This window comes from Lineus longissimus, chromosome 5 (assembly GCF_910592395.1).
Source record: "Lineus longissimus chromosome 5, tnLinLong1.2, whole genome shotgun sequence".
NCBI lineage: Eukaryota > Metazoa > Nemertea > Pilidiophora > Heteronemertea > Lineidae > Lineus > Lineus longissimus.
The window spans coordinates 19,963,302-19,981,628 of record NC_088312.1 but is presented as its reverse complement, the minus strand read 5'-3'; the positions used below and the strand labels follow the sequence as shown (position 1 = coordinate 19,981,628).

At 40.6% G+C, this 18,327-nt stretch overlaps 1 protein-coding gene across 1 annotated transcript; it reads right to left on the bottom strand.

Moving 5' to 3' along the window:
• Positions 1-3,822: 3,822 nt before the first annotated feature.
• Positions 3,823-16,333, bottom strand: LOC135488322 (probable ribonuclease ZC3H12C). The gene is made up of 6 exons (XM_064772883.1): positions 16,260-16,333; positions 9,976-10,577; positions 9,446-9,585; positions 8,726-8,960; positions 7,429-7,685; positions 3,823-7,029 (listed from the first exon to the last, which is right to left on the bottom strand). The coding sequence occupies exons 2-6, from the start codon at positions 10,446-10,448 to the stop codon at positions 5,900-5,902; spliced, it is 2,235 nt and encodes a 744-aa protein (XP_064628953.1). The 5' UTR covers positions 10,449-10,577; positions 16,260-16,333; the 3' UTR covers positions 3,823-5,899.
• Between the last annotated feature and the right edge of the window lie 1,994 nt (positions 16,334-18,327).

Genomic DNA, 18,327 nt, shown 5'->3' with positions numbered 1-18,327 from the left:
TCATGTATAAATTCAACAATAATTCGCTGAACATGAAATAAATCAGTAAATAAAAGCATAATTCAGATTCGTAATCACACCCACTCGATCGGCGCGAGACAGGCTGCGCCAATCATGATTACAAAGCTATATGTCACATCCTGATGTCTTCGATCCCGTTCATAAAGTTTCGTGATTGTAAATGTTGCAATCATTCATCATCAAATTTGCCTTGATTCAGTCGCTGTCCTTCACCGTCAGACTCGGTCGGTTACCAGGTCAGGACGCATGTCCTCAATCTTCCAGGAAGAGTGCCCCGTACTGGTTACGCATTCCACTCATTTGCGTTCCTGGAACGCCAAATATTGCTAAGAGAGCTAATGATGTCCTAGGATGCTCAGCTCTCAGTTCAATATTTCATTGTTTGCCTATTGCTGATAAAAATTGTACGAGAATGCAAGGACTCAAGTAACCACGTTCATATGATTGAAAGACGCCACTGCCTGATCACAACCATTCACAATCACGCGGCCGTTACCGACGCTTTCAACTAGGTATGATGCTTGGAAACCTTGCAATCGTATTGAAGATACAACACGGGGACATATAAGGCATATTAGCAATTGAAATAGCTTATGACTTTTTCAAAGTTTGACATGACGCGAATTCCTGTGTGGTACAATCATAAAGTTCCACAATTCGTCTCACGCGTCCCTTGTGACTGTCCAGAGGTCAGCCAGACCGTGTTGTGACAGTATTTGTTCCATGACTTGCGAAAGACAGAGTTGGCCAACCCGTATTGCAGACTGTCTCACTCCCATAGTATTACCAGGAAAGTCCGAACTCGAGTTGACAAACTATACTGTCCTCCAAGATGTGACGAATACCCGGCAAGACCGGTCAGCCGTCTTAATAGGCCAAGTCAGCGACAAAGAGTAAGACAAAAGTCCCAATCCATGAATGGAAGTTCTGATTTTGCAAGACGCCCTCTTTCTTCTAACGTGGAGTCTTCCATGCCGACTAACAGTCGTCCTGGTCCGAATGACACCCATGCACGCTGTTATGTCGCATCCTGATCATGTCGTCAATCTTTTCATGTGAATTTTGCAAGTCATTCATTGCCTTGTTTTAATCATTGTCCTTCAACGTCAGGCGTGGGTCGTTTATTAGAACAGAACAAAACAGCCTGTCCCCAAACGAACCAGGCAGAAATCTTGAGAAAGAAAGCTTGTAACATGGCCGGTTTTCCGGAATATTGAGTACGCTGATCGAGCTGTTTACCGGTACATCCCTGTGGTCGTAACAGTCGTATGCTAGGAAACCAAACAAACTCGAGTTCGAGTCGCGGTCATTCGCCTAATATGAACAGAAGTCAAGGATTCAACAATTAGTCAACATGTGGGACATTTTCAAGGCGTCGACCCTTTCAAATCTTCACGTATCCGGTCCAATTCAGGACAAGACGTTTGTCCTCATTGATACAGGAATATTCAAAGTTGCACCGTTTTCCTTACAGCCCCATTTCTTTGTATTACTTGTTTCTAATTGATATTCGCCCAATATAAATATGTCTTTTAAATACAACCGTATACAAACAAACTTTGAGACATTTGTTATCATCTGTCACAATCAAGATGTCATTCACCATTTTACGATCGTGGATCAACAGTACAAGTTGTCTTTCTAGGCATCAATCCTTTTGGGCATTTTTCTCCATTCTTATCATTGGGAAATCATAAAGATCAATTTAATGAGAGGGGCCGTGGCGTGATATGAAGAGGTAATGAATATATGCAAGTAATAAAGGCCATAATTGGTCAACAGTGTTCTCCAGGCCCAGGAGTCTTTTCTAATTGTGCGAAGACAGATTAAAGAAGTGCTATAGGCAGGGACTGTCATTAGTGTCTGTGTCATGGTAGCCGCAGGAGGAAGAGACGCAATTGGCGGTCTCCAGATGCCTAATATGCGCTGTGGGGCTACCGGGTCGCTACCGGGTCTGGTTCTGCTTAGCGGTCATCGCAAAATCATATCAAATTATTTGAACAACAGGACCATTTGGGGGACGAATTCGTGAGCCCGGTTGCAACACTTCCCCTGTTTTTATTTCTGGGAAACCTTGCGAACCCGAGCTATTCATATGGACCAAGATATAATTAGAATGATTTGTCCTGGCGAGCGCGGTCAGACACTGGTCAGTTTTAATTCGTCAGGACACTGACTGGCCTAGATCATTCAGGAAGAGAGAAAAATTATCCTGCATGATTTCTAATCTTTTCGCTTCTTCCAGAAACCACTGACCCACAACAGATATCGAATGACAGGTTCACTCAGCGTGTCAATGATAGATTCCCAGGGATAGGCTGAAGCTTAGAGTAAGGCTGAAGTGATTGTATGCGCCTATCCAATGATTTCGCTTCTTTCGTCCTCACATGTCCTTGTATCTTGCTCTGAGAGTCCCATGCAATCGAAAATTGCCCGAAATGTGACACTGACCCAGTGTCTCTCGGGTCAGCTATTTGCAACATACGCTTACTGGGAAACCACCCGAAATCCATTCTAACGAACCAACGTTCGGTCAGCCCGTTCAGATACTGGCCTTTAAACATAAAGGAAGAGAGAAAAGATATCCTGATTTACATTCTTTTCGCTCCTTTCATACATCACTAATCCCCATCAGATATCGAATGATAGGTTCCCGGGATAGACTGACGTGATTGTATGTGCCTGTCAACTTATGTTGCTGCTTACGTCCTTGCTCATGTCAGTCGAGTGTTTTTGAAAGGCCCTTGAAACGTCAACATGAACGCCTATCTCATTTTTCGACTCCGTTGTCATGAGGTCGAAGAATGAGATAGGCGTTCACGCTCGCGTTTCGGGAGATTTGCGCAAAACTCCCTGATGCCCCGAGAGTCACAACCATGAAATTTCGCGAAATGTGCCACTGGCCGGTTGTCTCTCAGGTTCGCTATTGGTGACATTCGCTTTACTGGGAAAACATTCGAAATCCATTCCTTCATACGATGGGAAACCATTCGAAATCCATTCCTTCATACGATCCAACGTTGTACAATATTCACAACTGATATGGTTTTAATTTTCTTAATTTTAGATCTAGACAATGAATTGAGACCTGTCCTTTCTTAAAGTGAACTTATCCCTGTATTCTGGTTGTGACTTTGTCCTTAAAAGACGAATTAGAAAAACTGGAAACAAACACCACGAAATGTCTTGAATTGATAAGGATGGTTTTGTCTTCCAACACAGGCCATTGTTCTCAGCTCCGCCCAGCGCCCAGGGCCCAGCAGCATGCGCATGCTCGACTCGTCCTCTGGTTCGCCGGCCGTGGCAATGTGCCGGGCTCAGCTCAGCATTTGTTGACGTATCAGGAAGTACATGTAGTTTGAGAAATGTTCACAGCCAACAAAATGCACTTCTGTGGAACAGTTGAATGGAGGGAAGGGGGGAACCTTTAACCTGCAAGACGATGACCTGATGACTGTGCTGGAACTTCGAAATACTACTTAAAAATTCAATGAAATCGAAGTACCAACTGTGGAAGTGCTCCAATGAATTAGGAATTTGAATGGGCCTTTGACATTTGACACTTTGTCTTGGCATCAGGTGCTGTAGTAGGAATCAGAACTTGTGAGGAATGTAGTACTTATCTTGAGAGTAGGATGTTTTCCTCATCTCTTAAAGGGACAATATGGCTGTTAACTTGCCAGTCACAACTTTGTAACTTGCCTTCATCACTTAAAGGGACAATACACCTGTTAGTAGGCAGGGTCCTCTCATTTCTTAAAGGTCAATACCTACGAGGTAGTTGACATAAATAAACCAAAATTTTATCTAAGAACTTTATTTCTTCAATTTGATTTACATTTTTATTCCTGGATAAGATATCCTACGAACAATTTATCTGATGCACATGTACAACTTTACCACTGCACATAATCAAACCTCCACGCATATATACATGTATATATACAAAGGTTCATTTCATTCTAAAGCAGGTAAACTGACTCTTCTATGTAAGGTATAGGGTACAATTGTAGCAGTACACATTGATGCACATAGAGATTATATATGTACCAGGGCAATAATTGTATCACCTTACCTTACATTCAGTACACTCAACTGTACACTGTGCACTTTGGACCAAAAAACGTTGACCCTTTTGAGAAGAACTTCTTCCAGAAAGAGAAAAGTCCCCCTCAATGGACTTAATCATGGTGGAAATGCTAACACAACTATGCAAACCTACTGAACTGATCAAGAGCCAATTAGCTAACCCAAGAGCTAATTAGCCAACCCAATAGCTATTTAGCTAACCCTTTCCATGCCGCTGGTGAACACATTTGGGTTGCATTTTTTTGCATCACCCCGTACTGAGAGAGCTTAAATGAAATGAACCTCAGTCGGGCTATACATTAGAACGGGCCTTTAAAGCCTACACGATACTGAATCACTCATTCATTACCAAATAATGCTTCCTCGATCCAAACATTTCGAGAAATATTATAACATACCGTAATACCTGGTGAGAACACTTTATAGTTGAGGCCATACTTAAAAATATCTCTGCTTGCTGTCGCACTACTCCAGAATCATAACTTAAATCAATTTTGGTCACTAAAAAGATGTTGGTAGCATTACAGCAGACTAAAATAATTTTCAGGCAGGCCTATGCGATATATAACATAATTTACATAAAACCACTTCCTGGTTCGGTATATAAGTACGCACACATAGAAACGAAACAATACGGATAAACATCTATACTCTAATATCACAACTATAAGATCATTTTGGTAACATTTGTTCAAGGTTATGAAATATGCTCAAAACCGATTTGGGGCATTTTAAAAAAGTGGTCATCATCAAGATTAAGCCGACACCAAGTTTTAAAATGCCAATTTTGAAGAAATGCGACAAATTTTACAATGGTACATAAAGTATACATTCCTAACATCGGAGACCTCTTTATCCGAGATGGTGAATTGCAATTAAAATATCATTACATTTTTGGGAAAATCGATTGTTTTTTCGGCACAAAAATTACTTTCAGTTGTATATTACTGGGTTACAACACTCTAGTCAGTTCTATTGTATAATGTATAATGTCTTCAATAGCTATTCAAGTCACAATTTTCAAAGATTTTAATTGATCAGATCTGTTACATTTATCTATTGAATTCATTTGAAATTCATCTTCCAATGAAATTGAAAAATCAATTCGAAATCTGTACATGTGAACAGACAAGAAACACTTTTCATCAATGCCTTTAGATAGCCACTTCAAGCAGGTCTTATAGAGGTGATTTTAGAGTATTCCCAGAACCAACACAACCTATGACTAGGTTACATGTATATGCATGAACTTCACACATCTTTAGTTGTACATATGATATGAACTGAACCGGAATACAAAGGCCTTATACGATCAGTACAGGGTATACTCAAGCACAACAAGGAAGGTGTACACATTTAATATCACTAGATATTTTCCCCTCTAAGCAACAATACAATGAAACCACTGATGGTGGACACCCCAGTAGCTGGACTCCCTCCCTTCCTTAGCATTTAAATATGTGGCTAAATCCATATTTCCCAAACGTGACTTGCTCCTCACATTTGTGTAAAGAACTGGCCAGGCTTTCTAACTACTGGCACTCCTTAAAGGGACTCTATAGACAGGAGCTAGGTAGGCAAGATAAAGTTACACAAAGTTGCCAATAGAGGTCTCTCCCATCTCACAGAACACGAGAGATATATGTAGTACTGAATCTAACATGATCCAGTGCCCTTACTGCTTATAGTAGTCACTTAAACATGGCCAATTCAACACCCCTGTTGCTACCTATAGTCCCCCTTTAAATAATCTATTTGTGATAGACAATGTTCAGTGATAACCTATGTTTCAGTTGCATGCTCCTGCAGCGTACGTGGCGATGATGTGAGCCTGTATCTCATTGGGGTGATCGTGCATCACTCGCCGCACCGTTTCCTCTCCATAAATATTAGACAGATTCACATAAACTGCATAACGGCTAGGATCGGTGATTTGACAAGGCGCTGGTATTGGAGGTAACGTACTGTTCTCAGGAACAGTAGAACAGTACGGATTCTCCAGTGGAACGTTGTATCGTAAATCCTGTTGCGGATCTAATCTATAGTCGACTTCATTTTCTACTGGGGGACCAGTCACATAGGAAAGAGGCGGTATGTTCTGATCTGGAAGTTCTGGGAACATGGGGGCCTCATACCCAGTGGCCGGGACCCAGCGTTGAGATAGATTCGACACCGATTGGTGCACTGTTTGTTGCATGTACCCACCACCGTATCGCATCACAGGGGGGTACGACGGTTGGAAGTTCCGACTAGCCCGTTGGTGCATCGCCGGGTGCGGGTAAGACATGGACGAGGGCCGCATTCCTTGCAAAGGCATTTGACCACCAAGATTAGGATTATGATAATCAGGATGATAGTTCATATGAGGCTGGTAAACATAGTCACTCATAGGTGGCTGCTGTCTGTAGCCAATGTCAGCTCTAGGAGGGAGTGTCTGTAGCACTGACTGGGACGGGGCCTGGGGCAATGGAGAGTGTGCCTCCGTCGGTTCAGGCCCCGTCCGATACGTACTCCACTTGCCACTACCCTGCCTCTCCAACCTCGACTGCAGGGACATCTGGCGCGAAAACTGTCTCCTTAACAACTCCGTTTCCTGTTCGGGATTTGGAACACTGCGGCGTCTTTGATTTAATCCTGGTCTGTACGCAGTACTCTCGTCAGATAACGTTTTGGCAACAGACAGATGCGTACCGTCACTCACTCGTCCACTCAAGTGAGGTGGTGGGAAAACCACAGGCAGACTATCATTTTCCTGATTGTCTTCTGTCTGCGACTGAGCACGGGCAGCTTTTCGTTCAGATTCTTCGACTTGTCTGCGATAATGATCCAAGTTTTCGTTATGTTTTTTCTGTCGCTCTTTGTCCTCCATGGAAGGTTTGACGTCATCTTTCGTCAGCTTTGATTTTGCATCAAGGGAGTCTGGAAGAACAATTGACACATACATTACTTAATTCGTATGGCGTTGAGAATTACTGGTGGTCCAGGAAATGCATTCATACACAATGCCGTAGTGCAGTTAATATGGATACGAATTTGCAGAAACTTTTAAAAGTTATAAACAAATTGCAGGTTCTTTGAAAATTAGAAAAAACGAACTTCTTGACCTTATGACAGGGACTAGTTTTCAGACTTGAACTTGATACGGCAAGAAGGAAATAACAATTGGGTCACATCAACTTGAATTTTATTAGGTTAGGGGCCTAGATCAACATGAATATGAACAAAAATTGTCAGTGTTGTTTCCTTCAAGAACAACTCTTAATAGATGGCAAACATCAGTAAAAAAAAGAGGTATTCATAAAATGTTGATAAACTTACCATCATTCTGTTCCGACAGCTGTCTTTCCGTCACCTGGATCATTTTCAACTGAGCTTCCTCCGCCAGTTTCTCCGTAATGAGTTTCTGCGGCTTGTTGCCCCTCTCGGGGTGGTAGTACTTGCACTTGTTGCCGTAGGTGCACTTCTTGAGGTAGGGGCAGATTGGGGGCAGTGTCTCTGGCAGGGATGGCTCCTTCTGGAGGTAGTTGTCCAGGGTGGGCCCGTGGCGACCGAGGGGGTCTGCAGGCGGCATGAAACTGAAAGGAAATCAAGAAACTGAGCAATTTCTTATAGCCAAGGCAACACTTTTGCTGACCTAATTTGTTTTCCCACATAGAAAATCTATTTCGTACAGCACTGGGAAAATAGTCCCTGGCCATAGAAAGCCGATCTTGATCTTGTCATCAATATTTCTCTGATATCCTCCTTCTTTGTGGGCTGGGGTACCGCAAAGTATGAGGTAATACAAAATGTACAAACCACAATGAAAGAAGCTAATAAAGATACAGTTGAAGAACTTAGCCTCATTCTGCTACAAGATTTTCGACAAATGATGTGACACACCAAGCCAAGTTTAAGAGCAAAATTTTATGATTCCAATCTGTGAAATTTAAGTGATACTTTGTGACCAGATGGGCTAACCGCTGAGATTAACACCATAAAGCGACTGCAGAGAAGTTGCTTATATAATGGAAATGGTGCATGTTTTCATTAATGAATTTCAACCCAAATAGTGACATCAACAAGGAAGTGGCTGAATTTGCTCTTCATTCATTAAAACCTCCTACCCTGGAATGACATGGCCCAGTTTCATTATAAAGTTTCTATAGCAATCTTTATGATACATTGTAGGTCAAGGCAGGCAATGTTTGTAAACATCAAAGGGAACTCTCTCATCTCCAAGCAATATTTAAGTGCCTTTTAGGGCTTTCCAACTTTTCCTCAGGGTGGGACGTCGCTGGCTGGTCTCTGATGATCGAAAAACGGGCAACGACCCCTATTAACTCACTTTTTGGGATTGATTGTATGCACTCAGGTACAAGGGACCACGGCTTTAAGTCTCATCCGACAGACCCTCGAATATTTCATACGTTGCACGTGTTGTGAAGAGCCAAGAATTTCAGTTTCTTCAGTTCACCCAGAAATACAATCCTGGGTTCTCCCCGGGATCGAACCTGGGCCCTATTGCGTGGTTGCCAGCGGTGTTAACCACTGGGCTACGAGGCTCTGAGTTTTGCCCCGATTAAGCCACACTAGTGTGCACTGTAACTCACTTCAATTCTATTTTAAAACTTACCGGTCATTGACGAAAGAAAACATCAACAATCGCTCTTCGATGACTTTTTTGAAACCAGATTCTTCGTTTATCAAATCACGATAATTGTCATTGGATACGACGATGCCGTTTGTTTCCGCCGCCAGTTTGATAATGTATCTATCATCATAACACACCACTCGCTTTCCTCCAATGCGTCGAGAGGGAGTATAACAGAGAACTTTTTCTCCCTCCAATTGAAAAAGTACTTCCTGGTCTGCAAAATAACAGAAAATAAGAATAAAATTTGCGTAATCATATACTGTCGGAGATATAAAAACAATTTATTTGTGATACCGCGTCTATAGTTGTTAGTATAACAACTATAGCTTGAAGCTTGAACAATTACCTAGACTTTTTCGGCAATGATTCTTTTTATACACTGCCGAAACTCACATTTCAGAAATCTATGTAAAAAAGACAACAGAAAAAAGGACGGAGCAATGCTATAAACAGACCTCTATAGGGTTTTCCAAACAGCAATATATTTTGGAATAGCTGGTAGGTATCACGTTACTTCATGTAGTAGGTCTATCACACAATTATAGTATGTTGAGCCATGCGATTTGACCTCTCTATAAGGGCAGCATTTGTCAATCCCGAGGGCGTCCTTTAGAGAGATTCTACTGTACACGATGGCGATAATAGATAGCGTCAATCAAGCCAAAAGTCAAAAGACGCCCAATAACTCCAAATGCTTACTTGTGATTGGCGAGTCGGGTCGTGGTGTTTCCTTCCTCCACTGTGGTACGAACACATGGATCTCTTTGTGGCCGCGTTGACGAAAGAAATCCACCGCTAACTTTATGCCGTAACAGCTGAACGTTTCTTTATTACCATGGCTGAAATATTAAGCGCAAACATTTTGATTTACGTGCAATTTTTGTTGCTGGTTACCTGCGATTACAATCACGGAAATGCTCACATCTCGTCAGTGGGTTTTTTGACAAGTTACAGAATCTTCTTGTGATATCATTAACTCTGGATTTTCTGCCCATTTTGAGTTTGAGCCCGATTTTTAATACGAGTGAGTACCGGAAATGATACCGAACTGTTTCCATACACATTTTCTGCAGCAATCTTCAACAGATTTTTCACAAACGAGGTTTGTAAATGGGACATGACAAAATATAAAAAATCTAAATTCGTGCTTTAAAAACGTGACATGATCAAAGAAACTTTTAGGGCATGCAGAGAAAGAGTTTATAGTGGAGAGGAACATGAATTCCTACCTCATAGCAACATTGCTGCCATCGATGACTATAGGTCGGAGATTGGATTCTGCGTCTTTCAACTTCTCCATCGTTTTCGGCTGCAGAATGGCATCTTCCTCGTCAAAGACGTCCTCATCTTCGAGGTCGCTTTCTTCATCGATACTTTTTCCGATTGATCCTAATTTGATCAATTCCTGCAGAAGATCGTTATCTTTCGGCGCGGCTGTTCCCAACTCGGATAAAGCAATCTTCAACTGGCCCTCACTGAAGCCCAACTTGAAAGCAAACTTCACCCGATTTAAGTAGTCCTGGGTGGTGAAAATCTCCGAGTTGACGTTAACATTTCTCAAGTCACAGGAGTCTCGGCCTCCCGATGCGTCCAATCGAAATTGAACATCGTCCAAACCAGTTTTCGCAACGATTTCTGCTCTATTTACTTCCTCATCAGTTTCGTTTTTTTCATTTTTTTGTGAAATATTTACACTGTTCATACTGTCTAAATGCGTTAAGGCGGTTGTTGGACTCCGATAGAATGGCCAACACGTTTCACGAATTTCCTTATCCAAAAGAGATTCCTCGCTATGGCCATTCCTTATGTGGAGAATGTCAAACAGGTGAGTCTGAAAAATATTAAAAAATTGTACAAAATATACATATGATCCCATGTGGCCACGTGAACGGAAGGTCAAGGATTCAAGGCCCGCGGGTAACCTCTTTCTGATGCGGCCGGTTGGTTAGCTGCAAGCTAGTTAGATGAGGGTACAAACTGCCTTCTCACTAGAGATAGGAGTTTGGAAGTAAAAAGTGTCTCATAAGCCAAAGTCGGCTGGCCCTTTCGTTAGGGGTGACACTATGATACACAAACTTTACTTTACATTCCTGGTATCCTCACACAACTTTTCAAGAGGCAAAATAGGATTTCTTTTACAAGCCTTCCAAAATGACGATGTTTGAACTCTTCAAGAGAGACAAGACAACTTTTTATGATTGATCAAGCGCATTTTAGAACTGTTTACCTTGTGAGAATAAGTCAACCTTATAATCTTTGCTTGCTTGGAATATCTTGTTTATAAATGAGAATGACAGATGAATGACAAAAAACGAATATGTGACCCGCTCTACCAAAACTAGGCGCTTGTCGCATCTGAACTTGACAGGTTGATACGGACTTGTTGTTCATTTCCCTATTGTAGACCTTTTGTGAAATGTGACCAAATCAGTTTGTAATAGATTTCACAAAAGGTCTACAATAGGGAAATGAACAACAAGTCCGTATCAACCTGTCAAGTTCAGATGCGACAAGCGCCTAGTTTTGGTAGAGCGAGTCACATATAGATATTCGATGTGATTCTATTATACCGTGTGTAAGGCAATCTAATATAAAAACGGCCACAGGCAAATGAAAATGAAAGAAAGTTCTGAGAATGAGAAAAGGACGGCTAGGAGTTAAAGGGGTAAACTGTTTGTATATACTGTCGTCTCAGGAAAATAGACATGCAGTTATACACAATGTCATGGTGCAGTTATTCTGCATACAAATTCGCTGAAAGTTGGTACATTATATAGCATTTGTATTGTCTTCAGAATGGCATTGTTGAAATTTTAGTTCAGTACGTATTCATTCAAACAATTTGCCATTTCTCAAATTCAATCACAAATTTCAAATTTTTAACGTACAGCATTACATACAGTAGGCCTTCAAGGCCAAATTCAGGAAACGTTTTTAATGAGTCCAAAATATGAGGATATGTATGGCAACCAGATGCGCCTTAATCTAAAATGCGGCAAGGAAAATTAAAAAACGCATGTAATATTTCATATATGATGATGACTCACAATGATGATACAGCAAAAATGGAATTATCTACAACGTGCTTGTACTCAGGTATTGCATTTGCCGATTGAATGACGCATGGAAATAGAATACATGTATATACAAAGGAGTTGAGAAAAATTTGAAAAAGGGAAGGTCGAACTAAAGGAAATGTTATCGACAGATTATGAATTCAATGTTTGACCTCATTGTCACTGCTTAGAAAGTTCCAGATTATTTGAGAAAGAATATAAAAGCGATAGGCCTACCTGCATTGCATGAACTGAGAAAGACCTGTGAGTGGGTTCTACTCCTTATCAAGAATGAGCGCAAGCCCTGCAACAATGATAGATGGATTGCTGCGACCCCATTTTTTTAGAACACAAACGCAGAAATAGAAAGCTGAACCGTTTCTGTGGGGATTTTTCTTGGGAACCCCCTAAATAAAATAGTAAATATTAGCTTACCTTGAAAACAAAAGCAATAAAAATTTTCTGCTAGATGGACACACAAAAGCAATAAAATATCTAATTTTCTCCTAACGAGAAATTAAGCCAATGTTTGATATTCGAAGATAAAATTTTGAATGCGAGGTTAGATAAAATACCAGAACAACATCGTTAAGAGTACAAGCAGTTACTTGACGCATTCAAGAATGTGAATAATTAGGTCCTTATCAGCATACTCGGCAATCGGAATTTGATTATCATAAAGATATTAAGGCAAGGCACAGGGTAGGCACATGTACCAAGCTATCATTCATTCATAAAAAGTACCGATCAGGTGTTTTGATGCAAAAAAATATATTCTACCGCATTGCAATCACACAATGCATAAACAAATCAACATGAGGAATGCTTCCAAGAAATTTAAAGGTTCCTTGTTGTATTGTAATACCCATATCAAAATTCCCACGCTATATACCTTGCCTTCGCCGATTGTTAAAAATTTCTCATAAATTTATGTACTGAAAATACACATTACCGTTGTGTATACAGTTATACAAATACCATACATTCAAAGTGTAGGCAAATTTCATGGACCTTGTCATTTTCTGTGTCACACGCAAAAAAGAAACATTGCCCCGATGGCTTAAAAACGATCATGTTGCTGTTCTTAAATTCAATTTACTTTCTCTTTTTGATTTAATAGTCCTACATGGGATAATCTGCTATCCTTCAGATATGATTTTTTGGTAAAATATTGCTAGAAGACACATGACTTTCAAATTGACCTATTAGACCCCAACATTCTGAGATTTGGGATTTGTTTGTGTCCAAAGTCACTTCAGTTGTCAAATCGATCAGGGGCCCAACACGATGAGATAAATACAATAGCACCTCTCTATTAAACACACCCTTGGGACTGACAATGCTGTCCTTAATAGAGAGTTGTCCTGATTAGAGAGGTCAAATTGAATGGAAACAACCAAATTGGGTCTAGAACTAGTGTCCTTAATAGAGAGGTGTCCGCTAAGGGGAGTTCCACTGTATAAGTAAAAAATTGCCAAAAAGGTTACCTTGTCCATGCTTACAGTCCGGCGGATGACGGTCAAACAGTTTTTTGAATGAGCTCAATGGGATTATATACCATATTGAGAAATACACAGATTGCCCAATCATATTACTGACCCAGAATTCGATGTAGCACCACCCAGAAAAGACAGTCAGGGTAGAAAATTGTCAAATTGTCAAATTACTCAATTGTGCTTAGTTTCTGTATTTGTACAACCCACCTCGAAACCATTGATAACGACGGTTTGACCTTTCACTACTACAAAATGATAATATCCATGAACATTTATCATGATAGTATGGGCACCCACGTGTCCTCTGCTCTGATTTTTTTTACCTGGAATGTGTCCTCATTTTGAGAATTGAATATCAATGAAATTTTTATTCTATGTTACTAATTTTAGCAGCAGTCAAGAAATTTCCGTCCACTAATCATTTTTCCATGTGAAGTGAATGAATAAGAGACCTATTTGATTCACTAGTAACTCAAAGTGGTCATTTGGTTGTTAATGTAGTTTAATCAAAATAACAACATATTGTGTAGGCCCTTTTGTGTAAGACTGAATCACCAAAATTGACCTACATCATATTTCAGTCTATGAAATACAATAGATAATTTTGTTTGAGGTTTATTTTTGGGTAGGTTTTGTCATTAAAACATGGCAATGACGAATTTGACATCTTCTTTCAGCGCCTTAAATCAACTCTCGACTATCAGAATGTTAAAGTGAACTGCATACGAGCAATATACTTGTATGTCCTTTCCGAGCTTCAGTCGATATCAAAGCAATGAGGAACCTGCACAACAAAACCTGCCAATAGGGGGCCCTGCAGGCAAGTGGACCATGGTTGTAATGAGAAAGCCATTTCCCGGGTCAATGATTACTGAATATTTCATCCTTTAATCACTCTACATGGGGAAATAGCACCAAAAATGTTGTTTTATTGGCCCTAATTCTATTTTGATGAGTTTTAGGGAGAAAATCAACAAAACTTAATTTCAATGGAAAATACACTGGAAGTGTACCTCTTAATACTGGTGCTGCCATCTTGATTTTTAGTTCTGCAGGTTCCTCATTGATGAAACATCGAGTCATACACGAGTTTCTGAATGGAACCCTACTGTAGGCCTGGTAAATGTTCATCAGGCCGAGTCTAGCTTACTGATATGCGCCAGACTTTTAAACCGAAATGAGACGCCCAAGAAAATGTAAAAGTAGAAAAAAAAAGTTGGTGGTCGTGCGAAATCCCCTTTAACCGATGTCTCACAGTCAGATGTGCTTCACTGGCACTGAAAACTTTTTGCCCGCCAAACATGGCATGATATGATTACCTGTACATTCACATATCATATACCTTGTAATGTACACCGCACAGAACAAGTCACAACCTTTACACAGTGCATTCGCAACACAGACGAAGCACAAATGGTAACTCTACTGTACTGTAAACCACAAAATTTTCATAGGAGTTTTTTTCTCTCGCAAAAACAAGTCAGAAAATCTCCAAAAAGAGTTTTTGTTTTTGAAAACTGAAAGAAATTGTAATCTGCCAAAATAAAAATTATGAAATTTTTTTTTCAGAAAATTTCAAGAATCGCAATAAAATGATGCCAAATTTTGCTGCAACCACTTTCTTGTACTTGTACAGTAGAACCTCTCTATTAAGTACACCCATGGGATTGACAAGTGCTGTCCTAAAATAGAGAGGTGGCCTGATGATTCAATGGAAACAACCAATTTGGGACCAAAACTAGTGTCCTTAATAGAGAGGTGACAGCTAAGAGAGGTCCCACTGTACTAGTAGTTGTAATAGCATATTAATTACCTGGCTTCCAATTTATCGCAAATTGTCCCGAGACCAGGATGACTGACAACACGGCTCGCTTACATATTTTTGCTGACATGGATTGGTCACTTCAACATTTGCTATCAATTGCGCAAACACAGAAAACTTTTACTTTTATCAATGGTTATGATGCACTTTTATCAAAATAAAACTATAATCTTATAACAGTCGTTTAGAGGCCAAGAGAACCTTGCGAGAGTGACCAGAAGACAATGAGTAACAATAACACAATTTATAACCTGAATGTCAACAAAACTTTCTTTGATAAGCTTTTTAAACTGTATTGTAAACCACCATATTTTCGTGAGGATTTCATTTTTGCAAATAACGTCAACTCGCAGGCCTCAGTCTTCATGGACCCTCTACGATGGGATATTTTGCTTCAATGTATCAAAAAGTTAAAGTTAAAGTTTCGGCTTTATACTCTGATATCAACTACGATATATATATGATATAGGTTATTATCTGACTTTACACTTTAACCCCGGTCTGTCCTGAAACATTTCAGTAGATCTCAGATGAGCTGCTCAACCAGCGCTACAATCTGAGCATTTCTGACCGGTACCGCTTGATACACCTGGGTGAAGAGAGGCAAGTAAGACAAAGAGACATGCCTACAGTCTCCCGCTGACATTGGGGATCGAACCAGGGATCTTTTGACCGCCAGTCGAGAGTCCCAGCCACTACACCACAGCGACTTCCTACCATGACTTCTCCGAGACGTGATGGCAAGGTCGGGGAAGACGTCACATCGGACGCTGAGTGGGTACCCGATATGGGCCAATTCCATGACAGCATTTAGTGACAGTGAAGAACCCTCTCTAAAATTAGCCACTAGGTCAAACTACTGTGTAGACAGAAGCTTGTGATTGACTCCTCCATTGCCACAGATGAAGTCTCGAGGCAAATAACCCCAATTGGTGCCTAACCGTCGGGCACGCACGTAATTAAGGGCAAATGTATGACAAGACTTACACGCATGATTCCTTGTACAGCCAGTCTCAATGTATGTGGACAAGAACAATAGTCCCCATGTCTTTTATTGAGTAGAGTAGATGATTTCAGACACCTCGTAGCAGCCTTACGCTTAACAGCCTGGCTTTAAAAACTCATGAACGCAGACTCACCAGATATATGTAATCCTCAGACAGGTTGAAGCGTGATTCAATTTTAGATATATATCTCTCCAAGGAGGATCTTTGATCACAGGCCAAACCTGATGACACACATAACAGCCATAAGGCTCGACGAATCAAACCTTTGACAGATCACCACATGATAGCTAAATCCATTTAGGAATGACTGATTGCCAAGGCCAACACTTGAAGGCATTGTCCAATAATAAGGAATACTTTTGAAAGAACGCGCACATGTGACTCAAACCCTGCAACCTAACGGCACACCACCAATGACCATATAAGTATCTCTTGGTCTACTTCCGCAAGTTCTAGGAAATAGTTCAAGGCATTGCAAGACACGCTTCGCTTGTAGAAAACCCAATTGATGACAAGATCAATCCAGTCACCAGGCATCTCATTCGGAAATAGATGTAAAGGTCAACAGAAGACATTGCTCGATAAAGGAAGTACATTCATAAAATATTAAACCAGCCGATTGGGTGTACATGTAGGCCTAGATATTGTTAGTTTGATGTAACCACAAACATGCAGGGTAGGAAGGTACAGGGTTTTTCATTCCCATTTATGTCACTGTCCATTTGGGCTGCTTACTCAACTGGAGGGATTTTTAAATTTGGTCAACCAGAGGATTTCACATTTCACATTTCACATATCAGAAAATGGCTATGAAATTAATGTTTTTACATGAAATGATGGACATTGATGTAGCTCGCATCGCGTGGGAAGGTCGCCAGATGTATTATACGCGCCGGTCACCGATCCAAAGGTTGACCGCGCTCAACGTTGCTTAACTTCCACTCTGGGGCCAACGTGCCAACCACTGGGCCATAAAGGAATTCCCTAATGGCCGGCGGGTTAAGCCGTGCCATATACCTGGGGGTACTATACAAGTAGTCAGTAGTCATTACAGTTTAAGAAAGAAACATGCCGTAGTTACTGAGTGTTACAGTCAATTTATGCCTATTGTCCTCAAATGGCATCAATCAAATCTTGTATGACATGTAATTTGTCCATGCAGGGAGTACCTGCCATAAAATCTTTATAGAAAACAAATCGCTAGTAAGGGAGATATTGCACATCTTCTATTTTCAGTTTTGGCCCCCTGGTGGCCAAGCCAGGAATTATATTGTACAGAAATGTTAGAGGTCATCAGACCTTAGGGGTTATATGAACCAAGTTTAATCTTCAGTGGTTAAGTAATAGGCCACTGTTCTGTTAATTGTTCACAGACCAAGATGGACAAGGGACACTGGCTTGGATTCAAGACTCACCAGGTACCAGTGCCAGTGAGACAAAAAGTCAGTAAACTATATTGTCAAGTGGCAAAAGTTATCAACATGTAAAGCTATCTTTTTATTGACAATCCAGGGTGAACAAGGTTCACAATGTCTGACACAACATGATTATTATAGGCTGTAAATTGAACAGCATGTTTATGACTTCCTGGTCCGATGTAACTCCAGAATAGTCCTATTCTTTAAATTCAAATTCTGCAATGCAAAGTTTATTTTAGAGTGAATACTAACACAAACAGTGACATTACTCACACTAGCAGTATACCCTCCCTGATGGCCCTGCCATGCCACAGAGATGCCAGTCCATCAAAGAGAATCTTTCAACTTGTTCTGAGTCCTGACTGGTGTTTTCCTTGTTTAAATGCTACCAAGTCGTGAAGACTATGACCAGTGTAGAATCAGCATCAGTCTCACTGTCGTGTTTCCCCCAAACAATTATTTCCTGTAAAAACACCCCAGAAAGTTTTTGGGCTCAAGATTGAAATTGTCTTTGCAGTCTAACTAGTATAGAACTTAGAAGGGGCTGACCCGGAAGTTACAATTCATCATGCTTTGTCATGCAAAAACTGAAATGCGCAATCAAGAACAACATTTGTATTTTCCTGACCTTCGGTGATGTAAGCCTATCAAGTCAGGGCACAAGGGCCTATTGCGGTTGCATATACATTATATGGCATCAAATGAATGGTTTTGAAAAATCAAGCCAGAGCCCAAAAAAAACAAATGCGCACACACTGAGCACATCAGAAGGCCTTAACAAT

Coding starts and splice junctions, on each gene's coding strand:
- LOC135488322 (XM_064772883.1), bottom strand. CDS start 10,448: ATGAACAGTGTAAATATTTCACAAAAAAATGAAAAAAACGAAACTGAT. Junction 9,586..9,975: donor GGCAGCAATGTTGCTATGAG/GTAGGAATTCAT, acceptor TTAATATTTCAG/CCATGGTAATAAAGAAACGT. Junction 8,961..9,445: donor ACCCGACTCGCCAATCACAA/GTAAGCATTTGG, acceptor GTTATTTTGCAG/ACCAGGAAGTACTTTTTCAA.